Source organism: Lontra canadensis, unplaced genomic scaffold, assembly GCF_010015895.1.
Source record: "Lontra canadensis isolate GAN:19392208 unplaced genomic scaffold, GSC_riverotter_1.0 scaffold24, whole genome shotgun sequence".
Taxonomy (NCBI): Eukaryota; Metazoa; Chordata; class Mammalia; order Carnivora; family Mustelidae; genus Lontra; species Lontra canadensis.
In genome coordinates this window covers 2,418,639-2,435,918 of record NW_022631018.1, presented here as the reverse complement: position 1 = coordinate 2,435,918, position 17,280 = coordinate 2,418,639, and the positions used below count along the sequence as shown (strand labels likewise).

General features: G+C 37.2%; 1 protein-coding gene across 1 annotated transcript in view; it reads left to right on the top strand.

The window, feature by feature from the left end:
- The window catches only part of HMCN1 (hemicentin 1), a 471,117-nt gene that overhangs the window by 242,759 nt on the left and 211,078 nt on the right, over window positions 1-17,280 (top strand). The window contains exons 16-20 of the mRNA XM_032862623.1: window positions 4,322-4,516; window positions 7,151-7,246; window positions 9,940-10,067; window positions 11,635-11,779; window positions 16,526-16,638. Coding sequence (XP_032718514.1) covers window positions 4,322-4,516; window positions 7,151-7,246; window positions 9,940-10,067; window positions 11,635-11,779; window positions 16,526-16,638 — 677 coding nt within the window. The remainder of the gene's footprint in view (window positions 1-4,321; window positions 4,517-7,150; window positions 7,247-9,939; window positions 10,068-11,634; window positions 11,780-16,525; window positions 16,639-17,280) is intronic.

Here is a 17,280-nt window from a genome sequence, read left to right as displayed (position 1 = left end):
AAAGAAAAACATGCCTTTATCCCTATCATGTAGCTGTTGGGCATTCAGATCGTTTTTGTGGGCCTATCACCTTACACCAATACGAGATCAAAAAAACAATAATAAAAAAGCTGTTCAATATTACTGTTGAGTTAGAGCTTCTTGTAGTGAGTCTCCTCTTTCCTGTTGCTCATTATCATGGCTCTGAGTTCTGGACATTTCAGGTCAGCAGGGAAAATTACCAGTGCTTTTCATCCTTTTTTAAAAAAAGAGGTAGTGAATTGTGAAGTCATTTGGAAGAGAAGAAGATTGGCTACATCAAACAAAAAGTTGGTCTGGTAGCGATTTCACTTGCAGTATTCCACACCGCTCAGGATCTCAGCCTTAGACTGTGGTTTTGTGTTCTGTCGTTTGTTAGAACCAAAACAGTGTGTTCAGCCATTTTAGGAAAGAAAATCTCTGTTTGACTAATAGAACGTAAGAATTGCTTTAATGGATATATATTTAATTACCACTGAAGGAACTAGAATAATTTTATGGAATCGCTTTCAGAGCAACATGGTCAACCTGTGACTTTTCTATTTTCAAAGTGATATGTGCCCACTGCCATAGATCTGTCAGCAAGTGACAACAAAGCCATACGGGGTGTTAATTCTGCAGTTCTCAAGGGGTGTGCACACAAATATTTAGGGGATCCCAGTGAGTCCAGCATGATCCTGACTGACTGTATGCAGAAGCTGAAATTGAAAGTAATAATAGATATATTAAATTTTGGAGCTAAGATTTAATAAATTAACTCAACAATATTTGTAAGCAATGATAGTTAATATTTTGGTGATGACTACATGCTAAATGATTCAAGACTCCCTCTTTTAACATCACCAGATAGGAAATACTATTACCTCCTTTTTGTTCATGGAGAGATTCAGACTGGGGGAGGCAAAATAATTCTCCAGTTTTACAGACAAAGAAATAATGGAACTGCCATTCGAAACCACCTAATGGGCTTTGATGTCTCTAAGCAACATGGCCTCCCCCATCCAAGTCCCTTGTTTTGTACTACAATCACTGCTGCCCCTTCCCTGGTCCCGTTAATCTGTTTACCATCCACCCAGTATAATTCACTTGGAGCCCAAATTGGCCACACTCAAGAGTAGGAAGTATTTAAAAGGTTTCTTGGCCTGGGTTAGGAGTTGCTTCATTTTTGAGGTTTGCTTGTCATTGATGCTGTCTTGGCTGTTTCCCTAGTGCCTGGTACACTCATTTGCCTTGTTTTCTGGTACCAGTTTGTATATTCCCTAACCTTTCGCTTGTCTTGTGCCTGACACTGTTCCCAAAGCTTCTTCACCACAGATGACTTCTCCTGTCTTTATTGAGTTTTATGGGCAAAACCTGAACTCTGCTTGTCCTTTTTCAGTCCAGTTTGTTCTTGGCTTTCTTACTTCTGAGAGTTCTGATTTGTCTCCATTTTCACCGATGGCTATGTTCTGTTGTGTCAGTAAGCTTGGGTTCCTCCCAAATATTTGGTCAATCCCAGCCTACTGCATATCTTTTTGTTCTTCTGGAATTTAGTTTCTGCCCCATTTTCACATCCACCTGCCCACAATCTGCACCTAATACATCCTGAGACTTTTTTATACTTAATGTCTTTTTTTCAGAAAAGAAACTGGCTCTGGAATAAATGATTACTATCACTCTAGAGAAAAGTATCTAGCCCTTTACACCAAAGGCAAACAATGAGCTGTTTTATAAATTTTTTTCTAAATATACTTATTTGCCTATTATTTTTATAAGCCAAGTTCCCATAGAGATGGATTAAGAGAAATCCCACACTTCTTTTTAAAAATATGTTACTCAGTTGTGGGCTTAACTTTATTTTATTTTATTTAGGTTCAGTAAACAAGCAATAAGGTTTCTAAAGTTGCCTGTTTTCTTCAAAAGTGCAAGTTCAAATGTATGGGATCAAGGTTGTTATAATCACCATGCACTTACACACATACAAATACACACACTAGATTATTGTTGAAGTGTTTTAATATTGATTCAATAATTCACAGATATCTAGCAGCCTTGAATAATGCACAAAGTACTATGTTAGTTACTATAAAGGATAAAATATAGTTGCAAACATGAACTCTCTAGGGAAAAATCAAACATTAGTTTAATAAAAGGCAGAATGTGGCCATTGCCATGAGAGTGATACAGAGTGAGTTCAGAGGGAAGAAATCATGTCTGTCTGGGAGGATGAGAGATGGCATTGAGGAGGGACCTTTTGAACTGGATTAAAGAATTGTCAATATTTCAATAGCCAGAGATCAACAACCAACATTGCATTTGAAAGGAATGGCAGTAACACGTGGGCACTGATATAAAATTGGTCAATCCTTGGGGCACCTGGGTGGCTCAGTTGGTTCAGAGACTGCCTTCAGCTCAGGTCATGATCCTGGAGTCCCGGGATCGAGTCCTGCATTGGGCTGCCTGCTCAGCGGGGAGTCTGCTTCTCCCTTTGACCCTCTCCCCTCTCATGCTCTCTCTCTCTCTCTCTCTCAAGTAAATAAATAAAATCTTTAAAAAAAAAAAAAAAAAGGTCAATCCTTGTTTGGAGAAGAGTGAAGAGTTCAAATTGTCCAGAGAATAAGATTTCTGTAGGGAGATGATAGGAGATGAGACTGCGTACTTAGAGGATATCCGTTAGCCCCGGCTAATAAAGGCACTAAGGCTGCTTGGGAGACAACTGTACATCAGAGTCCCAGAATTCCCAATGAGAAGGAAAGAAGTGCTCTCTGCACCCATTTTTATTAGCCTGCTAAACAACTTGACTTTGAGCAGTTGTAAGAACCTATAGAAAAGGGGAGGCTGGTAAAATGACAAAGAATTGTTACCAGGATCAATCTGGTTTTCAGTCCTACCTCCACTCTTCAATTCCATGTGACACTTAGCAAATTAACTATCTTGTCTCAGTTTCTTCATCTACAAAATAAGAGTAATGATAGTACTTACCCCATAAGGATATTGTGAAGATATTATGAAGATAAATGAGAAAAATCATGGAAAGCACTTAACAGCAGCGCTTGGCTTTGTAAGTGATAGTTGAATTTCTAAGCAATATTTACCTTTGACCTTATCAAGGAGCTCTGTCTTCCCTCTTCCTCTTAGAATCCTATTTGGGCAGGGGCCCCTCAGTTAGAGGAGGGGCTCAGTTGGTCAAGAGACCACTTATTGGTTTTGGCTCAGGTCGTGATCTCGGGATTGTGAAATAGAGCCCCGCACTCAGCCTGAGTCTGCTTGTCCCTCTCCCTCTGGCCCTCCCACCCCCGCCCCCACAACACACATGCTCTTTCTGTCTCTCTTTCTCTTTCAAATAAACAAATAGAATTTTTAAAAAAGAATCCTATATGAGAGGTTTCATGAATTACCTCCAGTAGCATCTTGTATGTTTTTCCCTGTCTGGTATCTCATACATCATTACTTATATAAGTTCTAAGGGCTAGACATACTCGCTGCCTCATCTGTCTGGGCTTGCTGACAGCTTTCTCCAATTATATTGCTTTCCCATGTTTTCCAAGTTGTGCCCATGACACATTTCTAATTCTTCCTCCTGGCTTCTGTGTTTACCTAAATTATGTGGATAACTGTAGCCTTTTGATCTATAATTTTATAATTTCTGAATCAGATTTTAACTCTAAGATATTAAGCTCTCATTATTCTCTTTTTATCAGAAACTATGATTCTCAATCTCTAATTCCTTTAACTCAAAAATGTATTTTAGAAGTGAAAGGCATTGAGAAGCAATGATCTAGATGTGATCTAGAACAAGGATGTAATTTAAGATTAAATACTATTAACTGGTTACAGTGATTGATTAAAGAATGACTTCTGGTATAAATTAAGTTCCTTAAAAATTTGACCAAAAGAAGCTAAGTTTTAGAAAGTATAAAAAATATTTCATTACAAGGCAAACTTTTTTATAAGAAAGTTCAAAGATTTGAGCAGTATGACATAAACTAAAATTGAAAACAAATTTCTAAAACAAAAGATTCTCTTTATTTAAAGTAATCTTGATTTAAATTCTCACTCTTAAATTCCATTCTCTTCATCATTTATCACTTTAAGGAAGTAGTTGAACTTCTTTGTGTTTCTCTTCATTTATAAAGCAAAAAAGAAGTATCTGCTATTTCAGTGGCAGCCAGGAAAGCTTAGAGGGTAAACTTAAAATATTATGTAACCAATACCTTGATTCACATTCACTCTGTTGACAGTTTAATAATGATGCTTATATTTAATGTGCCTATACACTATCCCAATGACCTTTTTTTGCTTGTTTGCTTTAAATCTCTTCTAGCACCTCCAGTTTTCATACAAGAACCTGCTGATGTTTCTGTAGAAATTGGCTCAAACGTGACATTACCTTGCTATGTCCAGGGTTATCCAGAACCAAAGATTAAATGGCAGAGATCAGACAACATGCCGATCTTCTCAAGACCCTTTTCAGTGAGTTCCATCAGCCAACTAAGAACAGGAGCTCTCTTTATTTCAAGTAGGTTAAAGGAAATATATTTTATACAAGTATGTACATAAATATTATACCTTCATGTTCTATACATAGGGATCAGTCTGTTTAAAATTGTGAATCGATCTTGCCAACACATTTTGTGTTTGTTGCATTTCCCTTTGAAAGAGTATTGAATTCTTATATTTTGGAATTGACATAAATGAGTCATATTTTATTCAAATATATGTCATATCATAAAGGCTTATGAAACAATGTGACTTCTTCCTATCTCACTTTCTTATTGCAAATGGAGTCACTTGGGCTTCCAGGTGGATAAGTGATCACATTTTATTGACTCTTGTACCAACTGCTATATAGAAAGGTAAAATGTTATGAGTTAGTTAACTTTAATGAATTTTTTTTTTGACCACTAATACATAACCATATGCATAGGGACTTTATACCCTATGGAAGCTCCTTGATTAAAAGTGATATTTACCTGGAGCAGAAGATTGAAAAAAAAAAAAATGTCAAAGACTTTGGCATCCAAAAATTTTGCCTGTAAGGGATTAAGCATTCAGATATTTGTAAACACTTTGTACTTTTTAAAATAATGTTTAGAATGTTTGAATAGTGGCACTGGAGGGATAAAATCATTTAGTTGATTAACTGGTTTTTTAAAGTAATTGCATCTTTGGGGTTATTTTGTAGCAAGTCTCCAATAAATGGTTTCCATGTTTATTAAATATTAATTGTCCATTAGCCTCTTAAACTTCCAAATACAAATTAAACTAATTATAAGTGCTTAAGTATTCAGCTCTCAGCCAGGCTCTGTGGTGAAGACAGAAGCCATATGTGGGGTCCCTCACTTGGGCATTTTACAATCCACCGCCTAAGGGAATGGCCACAAAAGTACCCCTTGGGTCAGATCATGCAGGATCTGGAATGTGCAGGTGAAGAAATGCTTTTGATGAGGTAGAAAATAACACTCCAAGCTTCACTGCAGGAAAGGGCACATGAAATACTATTTCAGACCAATCACTCTGCAAGGCGGGAGAGATGAGAAGGAAAATGGGGAGGCTCACAGAGTTATGCAGGTGGGGCGATAGTAGTGATGAGAAAAGCCCAATAGGAAACAAATTGGACCTGAAACAAATCAGTTAGCGGAGATGTAGAAAGGGAAGAATAAAAGAAGGTGGTGTATTGACAAGTGGTTGCGCAGGTGTCCAAATTAAATAATCTAGAAGGAAAGTAGTGATTACAAACAGTTCTCTGTTGTTTATGTATGTCTACACAAATTAGCCTGAGAGTTAATAATAGGAAAAATAGCTTGGATAGAAACAGTGTGTGCCTTATTAACCAGATGGTTTGCTGAATTTTCCTTTGCAAGTGAATATTTGCTATTGTTCAGAGTAGACACTGCCTGAGTTTACCAGATGCCATTCTGCAGTTAAATGCAAAAGGTTAGCAGAGGAGTAGAAGCTTTGTCACTGCTTTTTATCTGGGAGAATATGGAACTATTTAAAACAGAAAGCTACATTTTTCTCTATCAGATCTTTTCGGGAGATTACACTGTGCTTATTTAGTTAAGATGTTTGCAAAGATGACAGTCATTTCCCTATATTTAAGGTTTTCTGTTGCCTTCCCTATCGCTCACAAGACAAGCCACACTTGACAAGGCACCAAACTATGTCTTTAGCTTGTCTCCTGGTCCACATGACCTTTAACCTAGTAGTCTTCATCCTGATCCCCCAACACCTCCCTTAGTTAAAAATACTTTGTAATATTCTTTTTACTGTCTCAAAATAAAAGTCTATATTTTTTATTTACCTACACAGTAATAACTATTTTAACATTGAAAATGTAGTTCAGAGGAAAATAAAGTAATTTTTATTGAAACAGTAGGTATTCCAATAGGTAAATGTCTACATTTATGTCTACATAAAATGTGTACCCTGGCAATGTCTACCTAATGTACATTCATATTTATGTACATCCCCATGAATTTGACAGCTCAGACATAGAAACTGGTAAATGTAATTGTCATATAATTATAAACAAAGTCGTCAAATCCATGGATTTCCAGCAGGATCTTCAAAACTCTTACTGGACTTGGGATAATTGTTCCTTTCATGAATCTGCCCCCCCGTATGGCCTTTCCAGTTTTTGCACTAAGTGCCAATGTACTCCCCCAGTCACTGAGCCAACTAAAAAAAAACATCTCTCTTGTAAACCTTCCGAACGCCCCCAGGGTGCTGCTGCAGGATACCTTGGTAGTGCAGCTTTCTATTCTTTGCACAGACCTTGATTTTTCAAGTTATGCTTTTATCTTTGCAGCCGGTTGGGCTTACACTGCCCTTCCCCCTATTCTACCTGCTATTTATTTATTTATTTACCTGCTTGTATCCCACCTCCTCTGCAACTCCTCCCCCAAGTCCTCTACATGCCCTCAGTCTCTTTTGTCTCTGCGCTCCCACGGCTCATTGCTTGAAATGCATATTACAGTATATATCACACTATGGTATGATTGTTGGTTTTATGTGTGTCTCCTCTCCTGGAGTGGGAACTGCCAGAAGACAGCACCTACCCATTTTCCACCCACAGGTCTCTGCACTGTGCCTGGCACATAGTTGTGCTTCATAGATGGTGCTGAATGAGTAAATGATCTCTTCTTTTTAGATATATGGGCCAATGATAAAGGAACCTATATTTGTGAAGCTGAAAACCAGTTTGGAAAGATCCAGTCCCAGACAACAATAACAGTGACAGGACTTGGTAAGATCAATTAGGTGCTTTGATATCATGCTCATCTAAGTCATTAGACTTTTTTTACTACATCCACTTCAAACAAACAAACAAACAAACAAACAAAAAACAGGTAAATATTTGACTACTAAATTAGTTTTCTGTCCCCAACCCTATCTCATATTTCATGGGATATTAAAACTAGAAATAACCTTACATATCATCTGTTCTAAGTTCCTTATCTTCCATTTGAAGAAATGAACGTCAACTTGAATAAATTGATTTAAGTCTAAATATAAATACATACATATACACATTAGAGTCATGACATACTTTTTTTAAAAATTATTTTTATTAATATATAATGTATTATTTGCCCCAGGGGTACAGATCTGTGAATCATCAGGCTTACACATTTCATAGCACTCACCATAGCACATACCCTCCCCAGTGTCCATCACCCAACCACCAAATCCCTACCCTCCTGCCCCCCCAGCAATGCTCAGTTTGTTTCATGAGATTAAGAGTCTCTTATGGTTTGTCTTCCTCCAGATCCCATCTTGTTTCATTTTTTTTTCCTTCCCTATCCCCACAATGCCCCGCCCTGCCTCTCAAATTCCTCATATCAGAGAGATCATATGATAATTATCTTTCTCTGATTGACTTTATTCGCTCAGCCTAATACCCTCTAGTTCCATCCACATCGTCGCAAATGGCAAGATTTCATTTCTTTTGATGGCTGCATAGTATTCCTGTGTGTGTGTGTGTGTGTGTGTGTGTGTGTGTGTACCACATCTTCTTTATCTGTTCATCTGTTGATGGACATCTAGGATCTTTCCATAGTTTGGCTATTGTGGACATTGCTGCTATAAACATTTGAGTGCACGTGCCCCTTTGGATCCCTACATTTGTATCTTTAGGATAAATACCCAGTAGTGTGATTGCTGGGTCGTAGGGTAGCTCTATTTTCAACTTTTTGAGGAACCTCCATGCTGTTTTCCAGAGTGGCTGCACCAGCTTGCATTCCCACCAGCAGTTTAGGAGGGCTCCCCTTTCTCCGCATCCTCGCCAACATCTATCATTTCCTGACTTGTTAGTTTTAGTCATTCTGACTGGTGTGAGGTGGTATCTCATTGTGGTTTTGATTTGTATTTCCCTGAATGGCATTCTTTTCTATTCCCTTTTTTTACACTTCTCATGTTAAGTCCACATGAAATTATTTTTAGGTATAACATGAAGTAAGGATACAATATCATTATTTCCAAGTGGTTGGACATTTGTTTCAGTATCTTTTATTGAATATTCTCTTCCCACTGATTAAAATACCCTTTTGGTCACATGCTAAATTCGTATTCCTATGTCTATTCCTTGGAATTCGACTTATGCACTAGTACTACATTGTCTAAATTATTACAGCATTTAATGTAAACGTAAGTAAATGTAAATTTAAGGAAATGCTAAACAGCACCTGTTTCTCATTAATATGCTTTTATAAAATTTTTTCTATATCTCCCTTTATTCATCTACATATTTAAGTTTTCCAAATAGAATATCTAGGGATTTTGCTTTGATTTGTTTTAAATTTATTAATTCCTAGAAAAGAACATATTTACATCTAAGAGAGTACACCTCCTTTTATTTGCTTGACCTGTTATGATAGCCTCCTCATTGATCTCATCCTTTCTGGTCTTTCCCTTCTCCTGTAAGTCTTAGTCACAGTGTGCAAATTAATATTTCCAGAAAATTTTTCTGATGATCCCACTTTTTAAATTTATAAGTGTTGGGGCGCCTGGGTGGCTCAGTGGGTTAAGCCGCTGCCTTCGGCTCAGGTCATGATCTCAGAGTCCTGGGATCGAGCCCCGCATCGGGCTCTCTGCTCAGCAGGGAGCCTGCTTCCTCCTCTCTCTCTGCCTGCCTCTCTGCCTGCTTGTGATCTCTCTATCAAATAAATAAATAAATAAATCTTTAAAAAAAAAAAAATTTATAAGTGTTCTCAGTCTCTTTCCATTTGTCCATTGGATACATTACACATATCTTAGCTTGGTATTTCTGGCCTTCCATGCCATAGATTAATTCTTTTTTACTTTCTCTACTTCTATACTATTATCTACCCTCTCTTTTTTTTTTATAATTTAATTTTTTAAAAATTTTTCAGTGTTCCAAGATTCATTGTTGATGCACCACACCTAGTGCTCCATGCAATATGTGCCCTCCTTAATACCCATCACCAGGCTCACCCATCCCCCCACCACCCTGCCCTCCAAAACCCTCAGTTTGTTTCTCAGAGTCCACAGTCTCTCATGGTTCGTCTCTCCCTCTGATTTCCCCCAATTCCCTTCTCCTCTCCATCTCCCCATGTCTTCCATGTTATTCCTTATGCTCCACAAGTAAGTGAAACCATATGATAATTGACTCTCTCCGCTTGATTTATTTCACTCAGCATAATCTCTTCCAGTCCCATCCATGTTGATACAAAAGTTGGGTATTGTATCAACATGGACAGGACTGGAAGAGATTATGCTGAATGAAATAATCTGCCCTCTTGCCATTCTCTCTTCTTAGAAGGGTCTTTTATCTCTGCCTTTGAATTCAAACCCATTTATACTTAAAAATCTTATTCTTGAAAATTCAACTCTTTAAAGAGCATAATCTTGGCCTGTAAGGATGTTTGTCTTCCTTTTGGGTAAGATTGAGTTGATAATACCTGTTTCTGTCTGTCTCAGTTGCTCCACTTATTGGAATCAGCCCTTCAGTGACCAGTGTCATTGAAGGACAGCAGCTTACTTTGCCTTGTGCTCTGTTGGCTGGAAATCCCATTCCAGAACGTCGGTGGATTAAGAATTCAGCCATGGTAAGAACATTTTAAATCCATGCATTCACATTTCTAATTTTCTTGTGTAAGAGACAATTTATTCCAACCATTGAAATTTCAATTTAATAAATATACAAAAATGCAAAAGAAAAACTTTTATCAGTATTAACATGTTTATGCAGTTTACATTATTTCAGAATTAATAAGATGGAGAAAGAGCCAATGGTGTGATTTTTATAGTTTTGCATTAAATTCAATGCAACTGGGGCGCCTGGGTGGCTCAGTGGGTTAAGCTGCTGCCTTCGGCTCAGGTCGTGGTCTCAGGGTCCTGGGATCGAGTCCCGCATCGGGCTCTCTGCTCAGCAGGGAGCCTGCTTCCCTCTCTCTCTCTCTCTCTGCCTGCCTCTCTGTCTACTTGTGATCTCTCTCTGTCAAATCAATAAATAAAATCTTAAAAAAAATAATAAAAAAATAAATTCAATGCAACTAATAAACTTCAGAATACGTACAAAGTGAAACAAATATAAAATTATTTTATAGCCTTTAAATATTTTTATATCCTTTTTGTAGGATATAATAAATACTGACATTTTCATAAAATTCTATCATTTATTAATCTTTATTATTTTTATTATTTAATAATGTCAAACATTATATATTTTATCATGAACTATTTGAAAATGTGGATCTATTTTGTGTCATTTTTTTTTCAGTGTATAACTTTGGCTTATGAAAGGATTTGAAAAAATTGTCACAGTTCTATAGAATTTTTTGCAAACATGCTATCTCTGGCAATAAATTTTCATGTAGATAAGAGCACTTTTCCTTCCATTTTCCAGGGTAGTTAGACTCACTCTCTTTTTGAAGTGCTAATTAGAAGTGAATTGACTCCTTGGAATAAGATGTGAAATTGTTCATATTTGCATAAAATCCTGAGGATAATTAGTAGACCTCACTCAATAATTAAATGCCCTTATAACAAAGGATAATACTGTTTGAGCACAAAGGTATCCTGTGATTGAACAAAATGCATAAATGGCAGTTAGAGTGACCATTTTTAACAGAAAATATTGCCAACCTTCTCTGACACAGTTCCTATATCATACATTGCCTCTAATATTTGCATCTTTCACCAAAAAAGGTGAGTGTTGAAATGAATCATATTCTCTCAACTTGAATGACTGCCTGTTTGCCAAAATGAAAATATCAAATAACTTGCAAGTGGTACTGTACGCTTCTTGAAAAACAATAAATTAGTAAAAAGTAAAAGTCACTAGTGGAATTTGCGTCCTAAGTGATACCAAGAATCACAGAGACTTGAAATAGAGATGTCACTTGTTTCGTGTCAAGTGATGTCTCCATGTTGTTTCTTTTTCCAGCATGTGCATAACTCCTATGGATGTTAGTATGTGTAATATTTGGTGGTTTATCAGGATGACATATAATAGACTCTATTCTTTGTAACATTTTATGCTCATCATTTTTCCCTTAAGGGTGTTAAAATATTTTGTTATAAGTCATTTAATAACCCAGTTGGAAAAAAAAATCTGGTTTTGGCTTAGGGAACATTAGCTTTTAAATTAAATATGGCTTTTTTTTCTTTAAGTTGGTCCAAAATCCTTACATCACTGTACGCAGTGACGGGAGTCTCCATATTGAAAGAGTTCGCCTTCAGGATGGAGGCAAATATACTTGTGTGGCCAGTAATGTTGCTGGAACTATTAACAAAACTACCACTGTGGATGTACATGGTAAGAGACACACCCATTGTAATTCTTTCCAAACCATGTTCAAAGCTAGGTTTATGTCTCTAAATCAAATAACTCTGTCTTCTAGTTGTAAGAAGTAGACTTTTCCCCTAATTGTTATTCTTAACAGAAAGCCTTATTTCTTGAACACTATTCACATTGTTAAAGCTGTTTCCAGAATTCCCTTTCCTACATACACAGAAAGGCTTTATTTGGAGTCACCAGCTGAGTCTGGCCAAGGGCTTTTGTAAGTGGTTTCTTAATTGATAAAAGTGAACTGAGTTCTCAAAGAGTTATGTTTAAAAATACATTTTAATTTCAGGCAAGCTGAACTTATTATTCCATCCAAATTGCCTTTTTTTTGGATTGTGCAACAAGCATGTCCTTACTAATGACCCCATTGTGTGTTAGCTAGAAATGACCTAAACTTTTCTAAAGGCCACCTCATGTGCTCCAAACAGTCTTTTCGCATGTTAGATAACTTAAAAGGTCACAAATAAGAAAATCCAAAAGCTATCTTTTTCCATTCGTGACTAACAGTCACGAACTTTTTACATCTCAATAAATAAGTGACAACTTCATAGTTTAAGAAGTTGTCATAAGGGTTTTTTTAAAATATTTTCTTTAAAGACTTTGCATCATTGCTTTAAGTGTGGCATAAAAAATAGTTCTGTGTACAGAGATGAAAGTAACACAGAACATTTGTTTTTAGTAAATTCATCCTTTTTTTAGGACATGAATTGGAGAATCCGGTAATTTCCACATTTTGCTTGGTCTATTGAAATTATCAGTGGATACAGACCGTCTTCCTTTTTTTTTAATGTCTGTGTCTCATTGTAAATAGCCTCTTCTGTCTCTCAATCTTATACCAGCCCCCACCAATATTGCATGAGATATTCTTGAAGAAATACTATTTTAAAGAAACATTAAAGTAACACTAAATTACAGTCTAAAAAAGTAAATGCATAATACCAGATTGAATACAATTGTATACAATAAAAAACTATATACAAAAAAATAAAATTTATTTTTAGAGCAAAATCAGTCCTTCAATTTCCTAGAAGGTGCTTGGGGACTGCCTTGAGAATCTAGTATAGAAATATAATCATGTCACCTCCATAGAATATTGTGTTGAGGAGGATTCTGAGGCAAATTCTTACTTGAGTGGAAGAGATGCGTGTGATTAGCTGGGATGTCACCCAGATCAGAGGAGCAAGGAAATAGATGAATCAGTGATGTGGTTTATCATGACACACTGAATGTTGATGATTAAAAGCTAAAAAGATCACTTCACCACATATTTCATCCATCTTAAATGAAATTAAATGAGAAACTGTTTTAGTTACTAAGGTTAAAAAAAACCTAATCCAGACATTTGACAGGAACTAAACTGAGCAACCATTCAGCTAACAGGTTAGTTTTTGAGTTGGATGTGACATAGCATCACAAGTTCTCTATACCTCCGTAGGCATGTTAATTAGCACTGACATTCCTTCGTTACTCTGCCTCGCCCCTTTTAAGAATACTCATTAAAAGTTCTCAGTGACCAGTTCTTTTTTTTTTTTTTTTATAATTTTATTTTTTATAAACATATATATATATATATTTTTTCCCCCAGGGGTACAGGTCTGTGAATCTCCACGTTTACAAACTTCACAGCACTCACCATAGCACATACCCTACCCAATGTCCATAACCCCCCCCCAACCCCCCTCTGCCCAGCAACCCTCAGTTTGTTTTGTGAGATTAAGAGTCACTTATGGTTTGTCTCCCTCCCAATCCCAACTTGTTTCATTTACTCTTCTCCTACCACATTAACCCCCCATGTTGCATCTCCTCTCCCTCATATCAGGGAGATCATATGATAGTTGTCTTTCTCCGATTGACTTATTTCGCTAAGCATGATACCCTCTAGTTCCATCCATGTTGTCGCAAATGGCAAGATTTCATTTCTTTTGATGGCTGCATAGTATTCCATTGTATATATATACCACATCTTCTTTATCCATTCGTCTGTTGATGGACATCTAGGTTCTTTCCATAGTTTGGCTATTGTAGACATTGCTGCTATAAACATTCGGGTGCACGTGCCCCTTCGGATCACTACGTTTGTATCTTTAGGGTAAATACCCAGCAGTGCAATTGCTGGGTCATAGGGTAGTTCTATTTTCAACATTTTGAGGAACCTCCATGCTGTTTTCCAGAGTGGTTGCACCAGCTTGCATTCCCACCAACAATGTAGGAGGGTTCCCCTCTCTCCGCATCCTCGCCAGCATCTGTCATTTCCGGACTTGTTAATTTTAGCCATTCTGACTGGTGTGAGGTGGTATCTCATTGTGGTTTTGATTTGTATTTCCCTGATGCCGAGTGATATGGAGCACTTTTTCATGTGTCTGTTGGCCATCTGGATGTCTTCTTTGCAGAAATGTCTGTTCATGTCTTCTGCCCATTTCTTGATGGGATTATTTGTTCTTTGGGTGTTAAGTTTGCTAAGTTCTTTATAGATTCTGGACACTAGCCCTTTATCTGATATGTCGTTTGCAAATATCTTCTCCCATTCTGTCAGTTGTCTTTTGGTTTTGTTAACTGTTTCCTTTGCTGTGCAAAAGCTTTTGATCTTGATAAAATCCCAATAGTTCATTTTTGCCCTTGCTTCCCTTGCCTTTGGCGATGTTCCTAGGAAGATGTTGCTGCGGCTGAGGTCGAAGAGGCTGCTGCCTGTGTTCTCCTCAAGGATGTTGATGGATTCCTTTCTCACATTGAGGTCCTTCATCCATTTTGAGTCTATTTTCATGTGTGGTGTAAGGAAATGATCCAATTTCATTTTTCTGCATGTGGCTGTCCAATTTTCCCAACACCATTTATTGAAGAGGCTGTCTTTTTTTCCATTGGACATTCTTTCCTGCTTTGTCGAAGATTAGTTGACCATAGAGTTGAGGGTCTATTTCTGGGCTCTCTATTCTGTTCCATTGATCTATGTGTCTGTTTTTGTGCCAGTACCATGCTGTCTTGATGATGACAGCTTTGTAATAGAGCTTGAAGTCCGGAATTGTGATGCCACCAACTCTGGCTTTCTTTTTCAATATTCCTTTGGCTATTCGCGGTCTTTTCTGGTTCCATATAAATTTTAGGATTATTTGTTCCATTTCTTTGAAAAAAATGATGGTACTTTGATAGGAATTGCATTAAATGTGTAGATTGCTTTAGGTAGCATAGACATTTTCACAATATTTATTCTTCCAATCCAGGAGCATGGAACATTTTTCCATTTCTTTGTGTCTTCCTCAATTTCTTTCATGAGTACTTTATAGTTTTCTGTGTATAGATTCTTAGTCTCTTTGGTTAGGTTTATTCCTAGGTATTCAGTGACCAGTTCTTAAAAGGATAAATTAATGCATGCACATATAGATGTAAATTAAAATGGAAAACCACTCACTTGTCATCTTGATTTAGGTAGGTGAACAATCTGGAAAGAAACAGCTCTTCCACAGACAGATGTCATCAGATTTGAAAATGCCTAAATTTGCCACTTCCCCTAATAGCTGTCAAACTCAGTATGCATTTAAGAAAACGGCTTATTCCATGTGGCCACAAAATTACGGTAGAGTTGAGAGTCGACTCTTCCATGATGATTCTGAAATTAGAGAGTAGCCTGACATAGAGAGTATCTAGAATTTTTTTTGACAATTTTTTAAGAGGAAATTAAGGAATAAACCCAGCCTTGGGAAAATACCAGTATGTAACAAAGCCTTCCAGGGATGTTTATGCACAGAAGTCTCTGGTATCTCTTGTTCTGGCAAACTTCTCCTCCCAGGTAGCTGTGACAATTCTAGAGAAACTTGTCTCAAAAGCAAGAGCTTTAGTGAGTACATGAGTCCTGGGGAGCCATTCCACTTTCATCTTTCCAGGGGAAGGAAAAGAAATGCCTGGTGTGTATCGGGCTTGTACTGTGATCCTTGTGCTATGTTAAGAACTTTCATATATGGGAACTTCATTAATCAAATTCATTATTTTGAGAACATTGAGTATAGATAATTTTTCATATGCTAGTTGCCTGTGATTAATCGAGATATGCACAGAATGGAATCATTAACAGTCTTCCTTTTCCTTTTGCTTCTGCTCATATAATGTTAATTCTTCAGTTGCTTTCTAAAGTCAAAGGTATGTTATTCTTCTTAGTGAAAACTACTGACTTAGAATCCTGTATTTTAGTCTTTTAAATGTAAATGCCTAAGGCCTTGCAAGTTTTATTGTTGCATTTCTTTTAAGAAAACATATCCTTCTTTCTGGGTTAAATTTAGTAGCTTGTTAAGCAATGCTTGTGAATAGGCAGATATTAAATGTGTAGTGGTTAAACAGTCCATTTCTCTAGCGGTGGGCTTACGTCAGCTCTTTGCAGCCTAATGGGTAATGGACAAGGATGAAAAGTATGGTTAAATGTGTAAATGTTCAGATGTAATTCCCTCTTGAGTTTCCAGGAAAACATGGATTTTCTTCAGTCTTACTTTTGTTAGGAAAGTTAACTTGCTATGCATAATTCACTACTTGACTTTAAGTTAATATTTTATTAAAATCATCAGATTAGAGTTACTGTATTTACTCTATTACACTCCCTTACAAGTTACTCTACATTTCGATCGGAAAATGTTGTCTTAGCTAGTTTTTACGAATACACAATGTATTCTAAAAACGTGTAACTTTAAATGGAAGAACAGATGCTCAGATCTGAATATTGCCTTCTTTTTTCAGTCCTGCCAACCATTCAGCACGGGCAGCAGGTACTCAGCACAATTGAAGGCATTCCAGTAACTCTACCATGCAAAGCAAGTGGAATTCCCAAGCCATCCATCATCTGGTCCAAGGTAAATGACCTACCCAGTGTTGTTTGTTAATGTTACGTGTTATCACAGTGTTTTAATATTTTTTGTCATACACAGGACTTGTGACTGTCCCGTAGAATTTTATAAAAAGGAAAACCCATGCAGTCGTACCACTTGGAAGGGACCTTAAAATGTCCTTAGTACAGTCACCTACCTGATGCTGGAGTAACATTAACAACACAACAGTGAATGCTAACATAGCACCTTCTGTATACCAGGAACTTTTCTAAACACTTAGCATGTTTGTAGCAGATCCTTTTCTACCCTTGCCACATCCCCCCAGGCGCTGTGATTTCAGCGCAACTCCGGTGGACAGCTCCGTGCACGTGGCCAGAGTCCCGCTTCATGCGTGTCTCTCTCTAGGTTTTGGAATCAGGGCTTTCTCCAGAGTCCCACAAGGCCACTCAGCCTGCTTTTGGGTAGCTGAGAAGTGTAGGGGCATTAACAACTTGGGGGGCAGGTGTCCTTTATAAACGACCTGCTTCTCATCCATTAGAATACTTCTGAGTTTCTTCTACACAGTTTCTCAAAGGATCCCAGCACATGGAAGCTTATCAGCCTAGCCACAGAGGAAACAAGAACACTGAAATCTTTTTAACTTTCCTTCCTTGTGTGCCTCACTCC